The following is a 16435-nucleotide window of genomic DNA, read 5'->3' as shown; positions in this document are numbered from 1 at the left end:
GGCTTGGCTGTGCCGCATTCATTGGGGTACGCAGATCGGATGGTACTAGTGGTCTTCTTGGAGAAGAAAAAAGTGCGGAAACTGGTTTGTGTAGAAACGGGCCTTGGCTTTGACGAGATGATATCATTGCTTTGGAATTTTTCTTCGCCAAAGAAGCTTGGCCGCTGTATATGTAATGGGTCTTGTCACATAGCTCCTGGTGGTGTAGACCTCGGGTGATTTTCAGCCAAAACCCTTGAACGATTGTTCTCATCCATTCTTGATTTTTTTTTACTTCATCATAATGTGTCAAACCGCCTTCTCATGAGAGTGGATGCGGAAAAACTCAAATGGGAATCAGTTACAAATGTATAATAATGTGTGCACGAAGCTGGCTATAATTAACATTTGTTAACAAGCTTGTTCCGGGGCATTTTGTATCCCGAATTGGCCCAAGATGTAAGATTCACATTCAGGTATGCGTTGATGTGGCTGTTGATGTAGTTGGTTGTTGGGAAGCCAGCTGGATCGCAAGTCAAACTGACTTGGTCTGCTGGTTGGTAAATTCTCACGTAATCCACTTGCATCTGGGCAGGGAAACGGATGGAAGGCCAATCAATGTACGCCCAGTTATTGGAAACACCCAAATTCATGATGATCGACATTGGCTCTTTGGAGATGGGACGGAAGCCCACGTTACCATTGGGTCCCAACGAATAGGATTTGAGGGTAAATGTGGCATCCTGCCCGACATACCATGTGATATGACCATTGCTGTCATCGTTGAGATACTCAAAGCCATACTCCTGGTAGTGTCCTGAATTATCTCCGACCTCATACCAGGTTGTATTGAGAGTGGAAACTGCGGAGATGGCTTGCTGGAATGGGCCTCCAGCATATGTGTTCATGTTTGTCACTTCGTGGTTGTAGATCTCGATGAAGTTATAATCTGGCATATACCAGACATCCATTGGTGCAACTTGAAGTGATTGGGAGGCAACTCCGACTTTAATGACGGTGTCAACGGCTCCTTCAAGAATATCGATTTCTGGAGCTCCGCGCCCGACACCGGCATTTGGATGGTCCTCGCCCTTACATGTACATGAGTTCAATCTCTGGCCTGGCAAGAAAGAGATTCCATCTGGAGATGACTGGTTTGCTGTGATGCCCGCGTCACAGCTATTGTACGAATATGGCCAGACACCATCAGAAGTAGCCAAGTAGCCGGGACGTGCTAAATTACCTAATGTCCAGAGACCGGGCCACAAGCCAGACACATTTCCATAGTTTGGAAGCTTTGCTGCAACGACAATCAATCCTTGTGTGAAACACAATCTGTTCCATGATTGAACCATACCGGAACGGTAAAACAAGTCATGATTTTTGATAGCATCCATTCTGAGGACCAAAGTACCGTTGGCGGTTGTGACAGCATCGGGATCGTACCACTCCAAATCTTTTGTGGCATCGTAGTGGAGGTCTGCGGCCTGGAAAAACTGGTCATCTCCGTCGTAAAAGGTTCTACCTTCTGCGTTGAACTCATCTGAGAATGTCAAGACCCATTCATCCCCGTTATGCACCTTTTTCTTGTAAAACTCTTGAGGAGTGTCAGAGTCGATCAATGATGTGCGGATGGCAGCAGAGAGTGGGTATTGGTATTTGGTGAGAATCTCATAACTTTGTGGTTCATAATGCTCGGTAATACCCGAGTAGGTCACTAGCGGCAAAACAACGAAGATCACAATTGCCGTTAAGAAGAAAAGTACCAATCCTACGAGACCCAAGGCAGAACGTTTATCCATTGACCTTAAGTCATAGTAGAAACGATTTTTGTCGTACTCTGCATCTGCGATAGGATCTGGGTTATGCAAATAATCATCTTCTTCCTTTTCGTCGATATGCAAAGGAAACGAAGAAGCTGGGTACCCGCCGAATGGCGAGAAGTCCATTGTTGACACAAAAGGACTAGACGATTTATCTGACAGCTCATCTTGGCTCAGAGCACTCAGCCCTTCTCTTCTGAGCTGGCTATTGTTCTGTTGCTGGCCGTTGAGAAAGTGGGCACTCAAGGAGCTCGAAGAAACCACACGGGAGCCAGCAATAGATGGGTAACGGTCGAATTCGGATGCTACATGAATCGACTCGTTTTGGTTTCTGCCGCGGTGGCCAGGGTCTTGTGGGTTTGCATACTCCTCCCTCGAGACCGTTTTCAGCAAAAGATGAGATGAGGTACCAGAGTTAGGGTATCCGTAGTCGGGCGCATAACTCGTGAAGCGGGTAGTGCTTCTATTTTCAGGTGAAGATGATTGTGAATCACTTTGCGATCCTAGACCGGAGACGTGTGGGTCATTGGCTGAAGTGAAGGGATCTTCTGGTTGTCCCTGATTGTCAAGGTTGTCCCTGGATGAATCAGCCACCGAGTTGAATGTCAAGTCACGTTGCATTGTGACAGAAGTGTGGTTTTTCTGAAGATATTGGCTACAGCCTTGAAAAAAGAAGACGATGAGTTGTTGTCTGAGATTCTCAAAGAGAAATCAACTAGTTCAGTCTCCGAAGGGGTCTGAAACAAAATGCAAAAACAAACAGGCACGCTTAGAAATGAGGGTGTAGTGTGATCCTGATGTGGGAGTACAGATACTAGTAGTTTAGAGAGGTTTCTGCGTTGAACAACAAGAAGAAGGGTTTTGTCGACAAGGCAATGGTTCCAGGCTCACAGAAGTAAAGTTTGGCCAGATACCTGTTTCAAAGGAAGCCTTAGGACTCTCCTGCACCGGGGGCACAAAGACCTAAATAACCTCCACCGTATGCAAGCCGAGCGTGCCTGCCTGCAGGGGCAAGGATGTTTTAGAGTGTGGTTTAAGGTTTGGTTTTTCGAAGGAAATAATAACCACAGTATCAAGCGAGGAGGGGGAAGGCCTAACCGTTATTGATAGGGTAAGGTTTCCTAACGTACTTTTTTTTTTTGTTTCAGGCGCGTTGTTCTGCGCCTCTATTTTTTTTCCGGTGTCACCTCCTCGAACCTATTTTTACCTCACCGATGCATCTGCAGCAATTCTGCAGTGTGGTCAAGATGAAGCGCAGGAGGCAGTCCCACACGGAAATATCTCACTTACGACAACGCAAAATACCTCACCAACGCAAGTGCAAGTGATTTTGTCTCGGACAAAATTGGTTTCGTTGAAAAATTCACAATCAAGTCTATATGTTCATCTGTCAATTTTGTTCCATAAAACCACTTTTTGCATGACTTGTTGCGAATGTAAAATTTTACTAAGAAAAGAAGCATTGCAGCTGTCCGCGGCCATGTGTACCTGGCCAGGCGAGGCCAGGCACAACCTTCGGGTAACACACCAGAGAAGATCGGCCAACACAGGTGTCATAATAGATCGACGTCTCCAACGATATATACAAAAAAAAATATTTTTGGGTTCATATTTGCACCCCGTTCATCTGGTGATTATGCGATTACCTCTCCATGTTCTCACACCGACCGGTCGTGTTGTGTGGATGCGCGAATATTGTGGTGATTACGTATCGAAGCGGCAGGGTACAGTAGGTACAGTAGGGCACAGCATAGCAACGCAGACCTTGGTGTGTGGATGCACGTTTCCACTGGCTAGGTATCGATCGAATTCGAGATATGGATTTGTGGTTTCTGTCGACTTAGTGTAGTCAAAATGAGTCTTGTTTAGACTAGTCCTATACTCTAAGCCCCAAAATTTTAGTAAAACTCCGTTACTAAATATTCTTTTTTTTTTTATTATGTGTCATTCCTCCCCCTTCGATGGCTCCAAGACTGTGGGTTATGGCGCCCTGGAGACCTGGAATTCTAAGATTAGCTTGTTCCAGTCCTGGAGAACGGCTGAGAATCATCACAATAAATCGTTCTTCGCCAAAGTGTCATTTTTTGACATTTAACATTGCCGTGTAGTTTGTTGATTCGCAGAATCTATAGGAAAGCTCATATGAGTGCGTTTGTCTATTCAATTAACATGCCGAAGACTCTGGTTTCATGTGAACAATCCTCTACGACACTATGTTCTAGCTATATCCTCTCACAATGACCGTCGCCGACACTACCGTAGACCAGTCTATCTCGTGTATTGCACTTATGTACACTTATTAGTACCATCAAACATCGTCTCATACATGCAAAGTATTAAACCAACGAACCAAGAGCCCCTTAGATCAGAAATTGACATTGAGATGAGCAAGCGCGATTCCAGAAACTTTTAGCCGAAACGGCTGTCAACTTTATTCATTCGTTCGTTGCAACGCTCATTCCTTAATTTATATTACTCTCTGTGCATGGACGCGGTGGTCTTTACTTTTTCAGCACAAGTACATAATTTCAAGAGCTTTTCTATTTAAAAAGCAAGAAATCTCGAATGGGCAAGTGTATCAGCGATCTAATTCTCGATGATCTAAATCAAATTCCAATTCTAATCCCATCTGGGCATCGGCCATAGCTTCCTCCATGCCTGCGGATACTCATCAATGCTCAGGCAGGTAAGCTTCAAACACGTACCACTATGTCGCGTCTCAAGGGTAGGGGGTGAGACTCAAACAGTACTTCGAAGAATTTTTCTCAACAACATTTATTTGCATTATCTCTCATCTGCCCTCTCCCTTTTTCAATTGTGCTTGGAGTTGCAACTATTGACTTATACTCCACAACCCTCTGAACCTCTATCGCTCACGTGACCTCTGCCTCTATCCTCTTTCTAGTAGTCTCCCCCATATTGTAAACCGAGAACATCGACGCCGTCTAGTCGATTCCTTATTCTCAGAATGGACACAAACAACACCACGCCGTTTCGCTCTTTTTCGTCGGTCTCTCAGCAGTCCTTGAATTCGTCCTCCACGAGTGTATCTCGTGTGGCCTCGGGACCAATTGTCATGAATCTATCCATGAACAAAATGTCTCTGGCTGAGGATCACATGTACTACAAATGTAAGGTGCTATTGAACCGCCTTTCGCAAGTCCCTGGAATGGGGCCATATATGGCTGCGGCCCACTTGGCCGCTGAGAAATGCGCAGAACAACAAGCGTTGGCTCTTTCACAGCTGCTTCAACAGTCTGACGGTTCAACTGGGACTTTTAGAACATCTGTAGGATCGCTGGGTTTCTCCATATATCTGGATCACTCTGTCGGATCACAGGGCACAGCCAATGCAATGTCTGCAAACACATTCACTTTCACAGCTGGAGTTCTTCCTGCCAATCTCAGCGTAGACCCTGCCACACAGTTATGGAAACTTTTCCAGAGAGGTGCTCCACTCTGTCTACTATACAATCATATTCGCCCCGAGGAGCCAATTACCATTCAAGAAGGAGACGACTTGCGTATGTGCAAGAAAGCAGTGTATGATTTTGTAGTGGCTGTCAAAACAAACCTCATAGTTGATGATGAGTCCATGTTTACGATTTCAAATGTCTTCTCAGATAACACGCATGATCTTCTCCGCATTGTGGTAGTCATTTCCTCTTTGTTGGACCAGTTCAAACTAGTGACTGGCTCAGATGCTGAGGACGATCTCGCTGCCAGCTTTGCTGAGATAAAAATTACAGATGAGCGCTCGAAAGTTTTCAATGAACTCATTCAAACTGAGCGAAAATATATATCCGACTTGGAGCTTCTATTGGACTATAGAAATGAGCTACGAAGCGCTGACGCTTTGTCGTCTGAGCAGCTCCACATTTTGTTTCCCAACTTAAGCGATATTGTGGATTTCCACCGTCGCTTGTTGGCCGGACTCGAATGTAATATTAATGTCCCAGCTAAGTACCAAAGGATTGGGTCAATCTTTGTCCACGCCTCAAACGGTCCTTTCGGCGCTTATGAGCCGTGGACTGTGGGCCAAATCGGAGCCATAGATCTCATTAATCGTGAAGCTGCTACTCTTAAGAGAGCCTCCTCTCTTATAGATCCCGGTTTCGAATTGCAATCGTTTATTATTAAACCTATTCAGCGTCTTTGCAAATACCCACTTTTATTGAAGGAACTCATCAAGACATACACCGACTCTTCAGATGCCACCTACTACAACGAACTACTAATGGCAAATGCTGCGATGAAAGAGGTTGCCAATCAAGTCAACGAAGCTCAAAGAAGAGCTGAAAACGTTGGTTTTCTCCAAAACCTTACGGAGAGAGTCAAGAATTGGCGTGGATTCAATTTGAAAGAGCAAGGTGAATTGTTGTACCATAGTGTTGTCTCCATTAAAGATGGCGATAATGTCAAAGAATACGTGGCGTATCTCTTCGAAAGAATTATATTCTTCTTTGTTGAGAATTCGCCTATGGATAATAAGCCCAAGGAGAAGAGTAAGAGAGACATTTTCTCGAGTCGCAAGAAGTCTCATTCGAATGTGTCGGGGTCAACCGCAAATCTCATTGAGTCTCTCAATGGTGGAAAAGACTTATCTATTCTTGAGCTTAAGGGAAGAGTTTACATCTCGGAAATTTACAATATCGCTTCTGGCAACTTACTGGGTTATACATTGGTAATCTCTTGGTCTGGCCGAAAAGAAAGTGGGTCGTTCACACTTAAATACCGAACTGAGGAGACAAGAAATCAATGGGAGAATTGCTTGCGCTACTTGAAATCTTCTGAAATGAACAATCAAATTCATAGAAGGTTAAGGGATCTGCGTGGCTCCTACGGTGCTGAGCACCTGTATGATAGTGGACATTATCAAAGTGGCTACGGCGCTCCAAACGATGTCGGCTCCAACCGTTCTTCTCATGACTCCTCGAAGCGCCACATCTCCTCATCTTCGACATTCAGTATGATGAAAATGAACCGTAATGGTGACTCGGTAGGTAAACTTCTCGAGCCACCTGCAATTCCTATCGGAATAGAGGTCCACTATAAAAATGCAAAAATTGATGCAACAATGATGGTTGCGTCTACTCTACTGTTCCTCGAGCTCCGAGACCGCGTCTGGGATCATATCGTTGCCAATTGTGAAATTGGTGACACTGATCAGGTGACTAAGCTAAAGTATAAGGATGAAGAGGGTGATTTTGTGGTCATGGACTCGTTGGATGATTGGCAGGTGGCTGTTGAAATGACCGAGGAGCTCGCGGAGCAACAAGGCGGCGAGTTATCTCTTGCAATTTGGGCATCTTAATGTGTGTATGAGTATTAATATGGGTAAAAAAATGAACAAAATCAAATGAACAAGTCTCGTCTTACGAAACAAATGTGGCCTGATCTCATTCCAAATGATCTTTCCGTCCTAAAAAGTCTTAAGTATTATTGTGCAAGGGTCAATATGTTCCGAACTTGGTTGCAAAATGGTCTGATGTGGTCCTGCATGCAAACGCTAGATTCGCCCCGGCACCCCGTATTATTATCGAAATCTGGATGATATTCCTATCAGATAATGTCCTTCACTGAAAAAATCGGATGATCCTGGCTATCTAGATAACATTTATTATCGAATATCTCGTGGTTCCTGCAGAGATGTATGCCATTACGATCGATGCATTTGCTATTGGCGAGATGCGACGAGGTGAGTGCATAGATTACAACGGTAAGAGTCAGACCTGGTCCTCTGACACATTACTCACTTTTTCTGTACATATTTAACCAAACCGAAGGGTGCATCATATATTCTCGTAATCAATGTACAATAAATCTGCCCTTCGTCTCCTAGCGGGCTGCACGCGCAGACTCCCTGTGGTGTCTAGACAATGGGCTCATCGAAGCATCAGAGCCCAGTTCTCCACCACCGCAATTCGTGCAGCAGAGATCCCGTTCTCAAAACTCTCCTCTGAGGAACAAGAAATACTTACAGAAGAAAGAGCGGCCGACAATGTTGATGTGTGCATAGTTGGTGGAGGACCTGCTGGACTAGCGACTGCAATTAAACTCAAACAGCTAGATGCTGAACAGGGCAGCGGTGAGTTGCGTGTTGTCGTGTTGGAGAAGGCTGCTGACTTTGGTTCCCATATTGTGAGTGGTGCCGTGCTTGAACCCAAAGCATGGCGTGAATTGTTCCCTGATCTGGAGCTTCTTGCTGAGAATCCAAATGGCATCCCTTTGCCAGAAGAGATGGTGACCGCTGTTACATCGGATAAGATGAGATTCCTCACCGAGAAATCTTCTATCTTCTTGCCTGAACCTCCTCAATTAAAGAACAAGGGTAAGAACTATATTGTCTCTTTGAATCAGGTGACCCAATACTTATCTGAGCAGGCTGCGGACTTGGGTGTAGAAACTTATCCAGGTATCTCTGTGAGCGAGCTCATCTACAATGCTGATGGCGCTGTGAAGGGTGTCGCCACAAATGATGTAGGTGTTGGACGCAATGGTGCACCCAAGCCGTCTTTCGAGCGTGGTATGGAGTTCCATGCGAGACTCACGGTTCTCGCTGAGGGCTGTCACGGTTCACTTTCGAAGAAGGCCATTGCCAACTTCGACTTGCGTGCAAACTCGGCTCCTCAAACATATGGTTTGGGTATCAAAGAAGTCTGGCGTGTCGCTCCTGAAAAATTCAACAAAGGAGCTGTATCTCACTCTATGGGATACCCCCTCTCTCTGGACGTTTATGGTGGTGGTTTCATGTACCATTTCGGAGATGGCCTTGTCGCCGTTGGTCTTGTTGTCGGCCTTGACTACGCTAACCCCTATGTTTCACCATACCAAGAGTTCCAGAAAATGAAGACTCACCCATTTTACGCAGAGACTTTAGAAGGCGGTGAATGTTTATCCTACGCAGCTCGTGCCCTCAATGAGGGTGGTTTCCAGTCAATCCCTAAGCTTCATTTCCCTGGTGGATTGCTTGTGGGATGCTCGGCCGGGTTCATGAATGTGCCTAAAATTAAGGGTACTCATACTGCTGTCAAATCCGGTATTGTTGCCGCAGAGTCTATCTTCGAAGCCATCAAGGAGCTCGATGTTGTCGATGAGGAAACTGACTTAGAAAGCGCCGAAGCCATCGACTTAGCAGCCTACGAGGAAAATTTCAAGAATTCTTGGGCCTATGAGGAGTTATCAGCTGTCAGAAATGTGCGTCCTTCTTTCAATGTTTTGCCTGGTCCTCTTGGACTCTTGACTGGTCTTGCCCACTCGGGACTTACTACAATGATTACCAATGGTGCCGAACCATGGACACTCACGCATCACCATACTGATGCGGCTGCAACAAAAGATGCCTCGCAATTCAAACCTATTGAATACCCAAAGCCAGATGGAAAACTTTCCTTCGACATTTTGACCTCCGTTTCCCGTACTGGCACCTATCATCAAGAAGATGAGCCATGCCATTTGAGAATTCCAGATCAGGATCACGAAAAACATGCTCAGATCTCATATCCAAAATACAAGGGTATCGAGCAAAAGTTTTGCCCTGCCGGAGTTTACGAGTACGTCGAAGATGAGTCTTCGCCACTTGGTGTTAAGTTCAACATCAACAGTCAAAATTGTATCCACTGCAAAACTTGTGACATCAAGGTTCCTACCCAAGACATCGACTGGACTGTACCCGAAGGAGGAGACGGTCCAAAGTACTACTTGTCCTAGTTTAAGAATCATTTCATAGTCTAATAATAATCTAAATTCAATTTGATCCTGACATGAAAAATCAAAAAGTATCAATCGAGGCTGTCAAAAGCTCGGATTGATTAGTGAAATAAAAGAACAAAAAAAAAAGAAAATAGAGGAAGTAGATATCTGACTCCGGCGTGATTCGAACACGCGCATCTTACGATAACAGAACTTGAGTCTGCCGCCTTAGACCGCTCGGCCACAGAGCCTCTATTGCGAGTTAAATCTCAGCAGACTGCTATGTTGTTCATAATGAGTTGCGAAGACATATCACTGATTTAAGTAAATTTTTAGCTTTATCAAAAGTTCATTCCCGCTCATCTATCCCCACGGGTGGGTTTAATGACAACTTTGTAGAAACTGTGCCGCACCTCACTGTGTTCATGCGTCATGCTGATAGTGCACCCGCATTTAATTTCGCAATCGGGCTCACCATTTCTCCACAGTGAAAATGAAAGCATCGATTCTCCTCGCATGCGCAATCGGAGTAGCCGAAGCTTTGAGCCTTGGCTCAATTAGCGACCTTTTCGAATCTACTAACGGGCCAAAGCGTCTCATCAAGCTTGGACCCGACCAATTCGAACTAGTCACTGAGGCTGACAAACTCAACTACAGAAGAGAAGGTAAGAAATTCATCGATGTGACGAACCAGGTCTCGATAGACGAGGCGATGAAAGAAAACATGGTTGCAACTGCTGGTAAACAGAATTTCTTCAACTACTTCTCGAAGCAAATTGATGCCCTTCAGGCTCCCATTCCACAATACTCTTATCCATCCAAGACACACTATGATAAATTGGTGGCAGACTTGAACAAGAAAATCGATTTGGATCTTGTGAGATCAAATTTGGCAAATTTCACCAGCTTTTATACTCGCTATTATAAATCTGAGACTGGTCTTGAGTCTGCAAATTGGCTCTTCGATAAGGTCTCCGGCATCGTCTCAGGAATCGAAGCTGCTTCCGTTAAGAAGATTCATCACGATGGCTGGGATCAATATTCTATCGTTGTTTCTATCCCTGGTAAGACAGAAGACAAAGTGGTCGTAGGTGCTCATCAAGATTCTATCAACCTTCTTTTCCCAAACATCTTGAGTGCTCCTGGAGCCGACGATGATGGTTCTGGTACGGTCACCACATTAGAGGCACTTCGTTTGGTTGTCTCGGCTATCGAAAAAGGGGACTTTACCCCTCACAATACCTTAGAGTTCCATTACTACTCTGCGGAGGAGGGCGGTCTTCTCGGCTCTATCGACGTCTTCACTCGCTATTTCGACAAAAAGGAGGTCGTCTTAGGAATGCTCCAGCAAGATATGACTGGATTCTCACAAGGAATGACAGATGCTGGTGTTGAGCACCATTTTGGCTTGATTTCAGACTATACAACCCCGGGGCTCAATGAATTTTTGAAATTGATTGTGGGAGCATACTGCTCGATTCCAGTTCACGAAACTGAGTGTGGATATGCTTGTTCAGACCATGCTTCTGCTTTAGAAAAGGGGTACCCTGCCAGCTTTTTCATTGAGAGCGAATTCAAATACACTTCAAAATTCATCCACCTGGTGATGGATACTATGGACAGATTAGATTTCCAGTTGATTGAGGAGCATGTCAAATTGACTGTCGGCTATGCTATCGAGTTGGCAGGAGCCAAGAAGTTGTACTAAAAAGAGATTTTAAAATGAATATACCGATAATCGAAAAAAAATTGTACTGTATGTCTCTTAATCTAGTTTGACAGAGTATAGAGCGAATTCAATGTCTGAACCCAAATGCTGTAAATCATGTTAAACACGTGTTTTTTACCTCCTAATAGAGGCTCTGTGGCCGAGCGGTCTAAGGCGGCAGACTCAAGTTCTGTTATCGTAAGATGCGCGTGTTCGAATCACGCCGGAGTCAGATATCTACTTCCTCTATTTTCTTTTTTTTCACCATGGCTATTTGCTTTGAGAAGAACTTTTTGCAGTAGAATGAACAAATCTACAAATGTACTGGGCGTAATAGGCGTCTATTAATCATTAGGTTAGCATCACGACGTCAAAGAAAGAATTGTTTGAACGAATTTGCTTAATATTTGTATTGCGCATTAGGTATATCTCATCCAAAGAGCTTATCCAAATCAGAGAGGCTGAGATCCTCTGGAGCTTCTATGACTTTACTCATAAATCCCAGACGCACAGCCAGCTCCCAGTTAGATTTTTGAGACTCAGATGAGCCAGAGCTAGCATACGAAAAAGAGCCATGTCTACTAGAAGAGATGGCCTCAAGTGCCGCAGCATGTAGAGCATCTGCAGCTGCTGCCGCGTTGGCACTATGCGGACATGGTGTCTTTGGTGCTCTTGGAGCAGCTGCAGCTGCCGTCACAAAACGGTGTTTTTTGTTAAGTTGCAAACAGGACATGGACTTTGAGCGTTTTCCGCTTTTCTTCAAAGTCTCTGTTAAAATGTCTGTCTCGCGATCATCATCAGTGTCGTTAAAAACCTCTAAATCATCGAGCTCAAAATCTGAGTCATTGTTGAAGATCTTCTCTTTGAGCACTGGAGTTTCTTCCCCGAACGCCGAGATTGGTTTGTTGAGATCAACTACATCGTCTGAAGCGCGTGAAGTCAAATTTGCAGCAACTGGAGCAGAGAGGTAAGGAACAAACCAATTGGCTCGTTCAGGGGTCTCTGAGAAGGCGAATTTGGCCAGACCAAGATCGTACATAGTCAGGCGTCTTGGTTTTTGCAAAGCAGATTGTTTTGCTGCCTCCAATGGGTCAGCAGGAATGTTCTCTTGTCCATTCACGAAACGCAAAGAACCAAGTTGCAGTTTTTGCAGTTCCATTGCTTGCTTTACGTGGACGTGGAAATCTTGAGTTAAGAGACCTCTGTAGACATACACCATTCTTTTGGGCGAAGCATCTGCCCATTCTCGAGACAATGCATATTTTAAGTTAGAATCACCTTTCTCGACACGTTTGACATAGGCATTGAGCTTTGCGCTAACCAAATTAGAAGTCTTACTCGATAACTGTGCCATATCAGGGTGTCTTTCGATGAGAACATCACAAATTTGCTTTACGGTCATACCGGCGCCCTCTGGATCTTTTTCGTACAAAATCAAGAAGATAGCGAACAAGACATCATCTTCCAATGAAGAGTCGCCTTCTTGTTCCGGCTTCGGCTTCTCGCCGGTGACAGGGATCGTAGTAGAAATTCCAGTAGCAATTGGGACTCTTGAAGCTGGCTTATTTTTCTTCACAGCAAGAGAATCACCAAATGTTGGTCTACTGAAACCAGAGCCTAGAGTTGGAGGGGTTGAGTCTCGAGAACTATAGCTAGATTCCATTTTTTTGGGCAAGACACCAGAGTTCATCAAAGAATCGGGTGAGATACTACGCAGAGTTGGAGATAAATCACTTGGGCTTTGTGACTCGGAGGTATTGTTGGACATGCGAAATGTTGGTGAGCCAATCTCGGGCTCAAGATCAGCATCCATGGCTTGAGAAGAGGGAACGTTGGCTGCGGGCAGCTTTACTACATGTTCAGTAGCCAAAGTAGCAGCATTGAATGCGGGTGAAGCATGAGTTGAACTCACAGGAAGACCGAGGGGTCTTCTATCAGCCATAGCCATGTTGGAGATACAGGTACAATGTTTTGTTTTTCTGGCTATTCAAGGATTATGATGAAAGGAAGAATTGTATAAGGCCGGGAAGCTATAGTAAAATGCTCTCGGCGAGGCCTAGCTAGATCAATAACTCAGGCGTGGGAAATAACTAAATGGATTAATACACTGATTGAAGAGAGAAAGAAAGGGACGGCCCGTTATCAGGACACTGCGGAACACAAATGGCCACAACATCAAATCGTGAGGACGGATCAAAACATTGATTGATTCAATGAGGATTGACACGGATTATGTCAATCGATTTGAAGCGAGATCTAAAAATGACATTTGGAAATTTTCCATTTATAGATCTAGAGCAAAGTGGGGCAATAAGAAAAGAAGCACATACTAGTAACACAGAGGCAGAATCAAATCTCCCTTCAAGCTATCGAAACGGAAAGACTGATGGACTAAATACCAAAAATGAGACCTCTCGAGCAAACGCAGGGAATGAAGACAACAGAATGGGGCAAGAAATAAGAAAGAATGTACAAGAATAGACGCAGCGAACCCCCGTGAACTCAATCGGGAGATTCCAGGTGACGTGGATGGGGCTCACACAACCAGAGATATGGACTGGTGAGAGAGGGAGGAGATAGCACGAAAAAGGCTAAAGGGTGAAATGGGTGGCTTCCTTTTTCTTCTTTTTGTAGTGCGTTATACAACGTGCTGTGCGACCGCCTGTGTATACTGTGCCGGTTACGGGGCCATCTCTGATAAGGGCTATTGCCCTACGGTACAGGGACGCAGGGATTCGCAGCCAATCCATTTTTCACGATAGTGGGGGACATATAGATAATGAGGAAATGGCGAGATTCGTCAGGGCTGGCGATGGAGATTGTAATACGGCAATTGAGCAACAAGAGATTTGGCATTGGGTTCTTTTGCATGTTATTTTGACTTATCAATGAATGATTCTTGATTTTCTAGGGGGTGTTTGATTTTTTGTTGTATTGCCTGAGAGGGAGTGCAATTGTACAAATGGTATCACACAGTAGGTTTTTGAATTTGATCCAAAAATAGTGTTCTCGAACGAGAGACTTTGTATCAATTTATTTGTTGAATATTTGGAGCAATCAATTTAAACTAGCTTCGACACTCACCTGACCAGTGTTCCTGTTAGCAGCCCTTGTAGCTTTGACAGCGAAGCGTGAGGTGCGTTAATACGAGAAAGCCAAGTTTACAGGATAAAACCTATAAAAGTATTGCCATTGATAACAAATTTTCGCTCTGAGGGAAATATTATCAAAATTGCAATTACTCGAATCTAGTTCAAGCACAAGACAGAAGGGATCAATGAACATTGTTCATATCCACCGAAGAGAATTGGAGAGCTGGCAGAACGACACAGTGTTACCTCTCCTCACTCATCTTGGTGAACTAAGCCAAACGCCTTCTTGGTGATGCCACCTGCTGTCCCACTTCTACTTAACTACGCATGAAGCAATTCACATCAAACCTCTTCCCGTTAAACTGTGCAAAACTATAACTGAGACATGCTACAAAATTCGTGCAATTTACAAAAACCGTTTTTTTTCGAAATTTTGCATTTAGGCAGGCTGGCATATTTTGTCTCTCATTGCATTTAGCTTCATTTGCATACGTGACTCGACCTAAATACGTCACAATGTGCGGCACCATGTGCGGCGGTGTCATGGTTTTGAATTAATGAGAAATACACTCATTCAAAAATTGAAACAACCCCTATACTTTGATTCGGCCAAATTCAAAAAATTTAAGATTGCTACAAAGTCGTTTTTTGAAAAGATCTCTCCGATTGTCCTCTGTAGAATCTAACTGCATGCGCATAAAATCGAGCCTTCCTTGAGAACATGTGGTACTCATCGGGCCTACGAAATAACAACACTAATATGACTAAAATACCTCAATTTCAACATGGCCCCATCGACTGATTTCAAACAATTCATTCTTTCAAGAATCTCTCATGGAATTCCTGACCTAGTTTGCCCCTATATCATTTCCTATCTAGAAACGGGCATGTAAACATGATAAAGTTTTTGCGGATGGCTGGACAAATCTCCGGTGTACATCAGTAGTTTAACTCATCGCATCTTATTTCGTCGCAATAGCCAGTACAATAATTCCGCCCCTCCCGGCATTTATCGCGATAATGCACAGTTGGGTACAAAAGTACTGCATAATGCCGAAATACCGATCGTTGTCCGCTACCTAGAATTGCTTTTTCCTTCCAGCGTGACACATTGCAGGTTCTATGGTCACGTGCAGTGCCCCTATTCATAGTATATAAAGCTGCGACTTCCTCATTTAACGCCACCATTAATTTCCATCTGTAACACATACACACAATGCAAATCTTCGTCAAGACTTTGACTGGTAAAACCATCACCCTTGAGGTTGAATCCTCCGACACCATTGACAACGTCAAGGCCAAGATTCAAGATAAGGAAGGAATTCCACCAGACCAACAAAGATTGATCTTTGCTGGTAAGCAATTGGAGGACGGCAGAACCCTCTCCGACTACAACATTCAAAAGGAGTCCACTCTCCACTTGGTCCTTAGATTGAGAGGTGGTATGCAAATTTTCGTCAAGACTTTGACCGGTAAGACCATTACTCTTGAGGTCGAGTCTTCTGACACCATTGACAATGTTAAGGCCAAGATCCAAGACAAGGAGGGTATTCCACCAGACCAGCAAAGATTGATCTTCGCTGGTAAGCAATTGGAGGACGGCAGAACCCTCTCCGACTACAACATTCAAAAGGAGTCCACTCTTCACTTGGTCCTTAGATTGAGAGGTGGTATGCAAATCTTCGTTAAGACCTTGACCGGTAAGACTATCACCCTTGAGGTCGAGTCCTCTGACACCATTGATAACGTCAAGGCTAAAATTCAAGACAAGGAGGGTATCCCACCAGACCAGCAAAGATTGATCTTTGCCGGTAAGCAATTGGAGGATGGCAGAACCCTTTCCGACTACAACATTCAAAAAGAATCTACTCTTCACTTGGTCCTTAGATTGAGAGGTGGTATGCAAATCTTCGTCAAGACCTTGACCGGTAAGACTATCACCCTTGAGGTTGAATCCTCCGACACCATTGACAATGTCAAGGCTAAAATTCAAGACAAGGAGGGTATTCCACCAGACCAACAAAGATTGATCTTCGCCGGTAAGCAATTGGAGGACGGTAGAACTCTCTCCGACTACAACATTCAAAAGGAGTCCACTCTTCACTTGGTTCTCAGATTGAGAGGTGGCTTCTAAATTTTTA

The 16435-nt window shown here is 44.4% G+C and overlaps 6 protein-coding genes and 2 non-coding genes across 8 annotated transcripts; 5 read left to right on the top strand and 3 right to left on the bottom strand.

The window, feature by feature from the left end:
* Positions 1–380: 380 nt before the first annotated feature.
* Positions 381–2423, bottom strand: PUMCH_003165 (uncharacterized protein; the record flags this gene model as incomplete). Its single annotated transcript, XM_063022144.1, has 1 exon — positions 381–2423. One exon carries the CDS (start codon positions 2421–2423, stop codon positions 381–383), a length of 2043 nt encoding a protein of 680 aa, XP_062878214.1.
* A 2347-nt stretch (positions 2424–4770) lies between these two features.
* Positions 4771–7116, top strand: PUMCH_003164 (uncharacterized protein; the record flags this gene model as incomplete). The annotated part of the gene is made up of 1 exon (XM_063022143.1): positions 4771–7116. The coding sequence occupies one exon, from the start codon at positions 4771–4773 to the stop codon at positions 7114–7116; it is 2346 nt and encodes a 781-aa protein (XP_062878213.1).
* A 497-nt stretch (positions 7117–7613) lies between these two features.
* PUMCH_003163 (uncharacterized protein) lies at positions 7614–9512 on the top strand (the record flags this gene model as incomplete). The annotated part of the gene is made up of 1 exon (XM_063022142.1): positions 7614–9512. One exon carries the CDS (start codon positions 7614–7616, stop codon positions 9510–9512), a length of 1899 nt encoding a protein of 632 aa, XP_062878212.1.
* A 151-nt stretch (positions 9513–9663) lies between these two features.
* Positions 9664–9745, bottom strand: PUMCH_003162. The gene has a single exon. It is a non-coding gene; the product is annotated as a tRNA-Leu (tRNA).
* A 242-nt stretch (positions 9746–9987) lies between these two features.
* Positions 9988–11202, top strand: PUMCH_003161 (uncharacterized protein; the record flags this gene model as incomplete). The annotated part of the gene is made up of 1 exon (XM_063022141.1): positions 9988–11202. The coding sequence occupies one exon, from the start codon at positions 9988–9990 to the stop codon at positions 11200–11202; it is 1215 nt and encodes a 404-aa protein (XP_062878211.1).
* A 150-nt stretch (positions 11203–11352) lies between these two features.
* Positions 11353–11434, top strand: PUMCH_003160. Its single transcript has one exon. It is a non-coding gene; the product is annotated as a tRNA-Leu (tRNA).
* A 198-nt stretch (positions 11435–11632) lies between these two features.
* On the bottom strand, positions 11633–13150 carry PUMCH_003159 (uncharacterized protein; the record flags this gene model as incomplete). The annotated part of the gene is made up of 1 exon (XM_063022140.1): positions 11633–13150. The coding sequence occupies one exon, from the start codon at positions 13148–13150 to the stop codon at positions 11633–11635; it is 1518 nt and encodes a 505-aa protein (XP_062878210.1).
* A 2360-nt stretch (positions 13151–15510) lies between these two features.
* Positions 15511–16428, top strand: PUMCH_003158 (uncharacterized protein; the record flags this gene model as incomplete). The annotated part of the gene is made up of 1 exon (XM_063022139.1): positions 15511–16428. The coding sequence occupies one exon, from the start codon at positions 15511–15513 to the stop codon at positions 16426–16428; it is 918 nt and encodes a 305-aa protein (XP_062878209.1).
* Positions 16429–16435: the final 7 nt, after the last annotated feature.

Source organism: Australozyma saopauloensis, chromosome 4 (assembly GCF_035610405.1).
Source record: "Australozyma saopauloensis chromosome 4, complete sequence".
Lineage (NCBI taxonomy): Eukaryota > Fungi > Ascomycota > Pichiomycetes > Serinales > Metschnikowiaceae > Australozyma > Australozyma saopauloensis.
The sequence above is the reverse complement of the archived record's forward strand: the minus strand, read 5'-3'. Positions and strand labels throughout refer to the sequence as shown.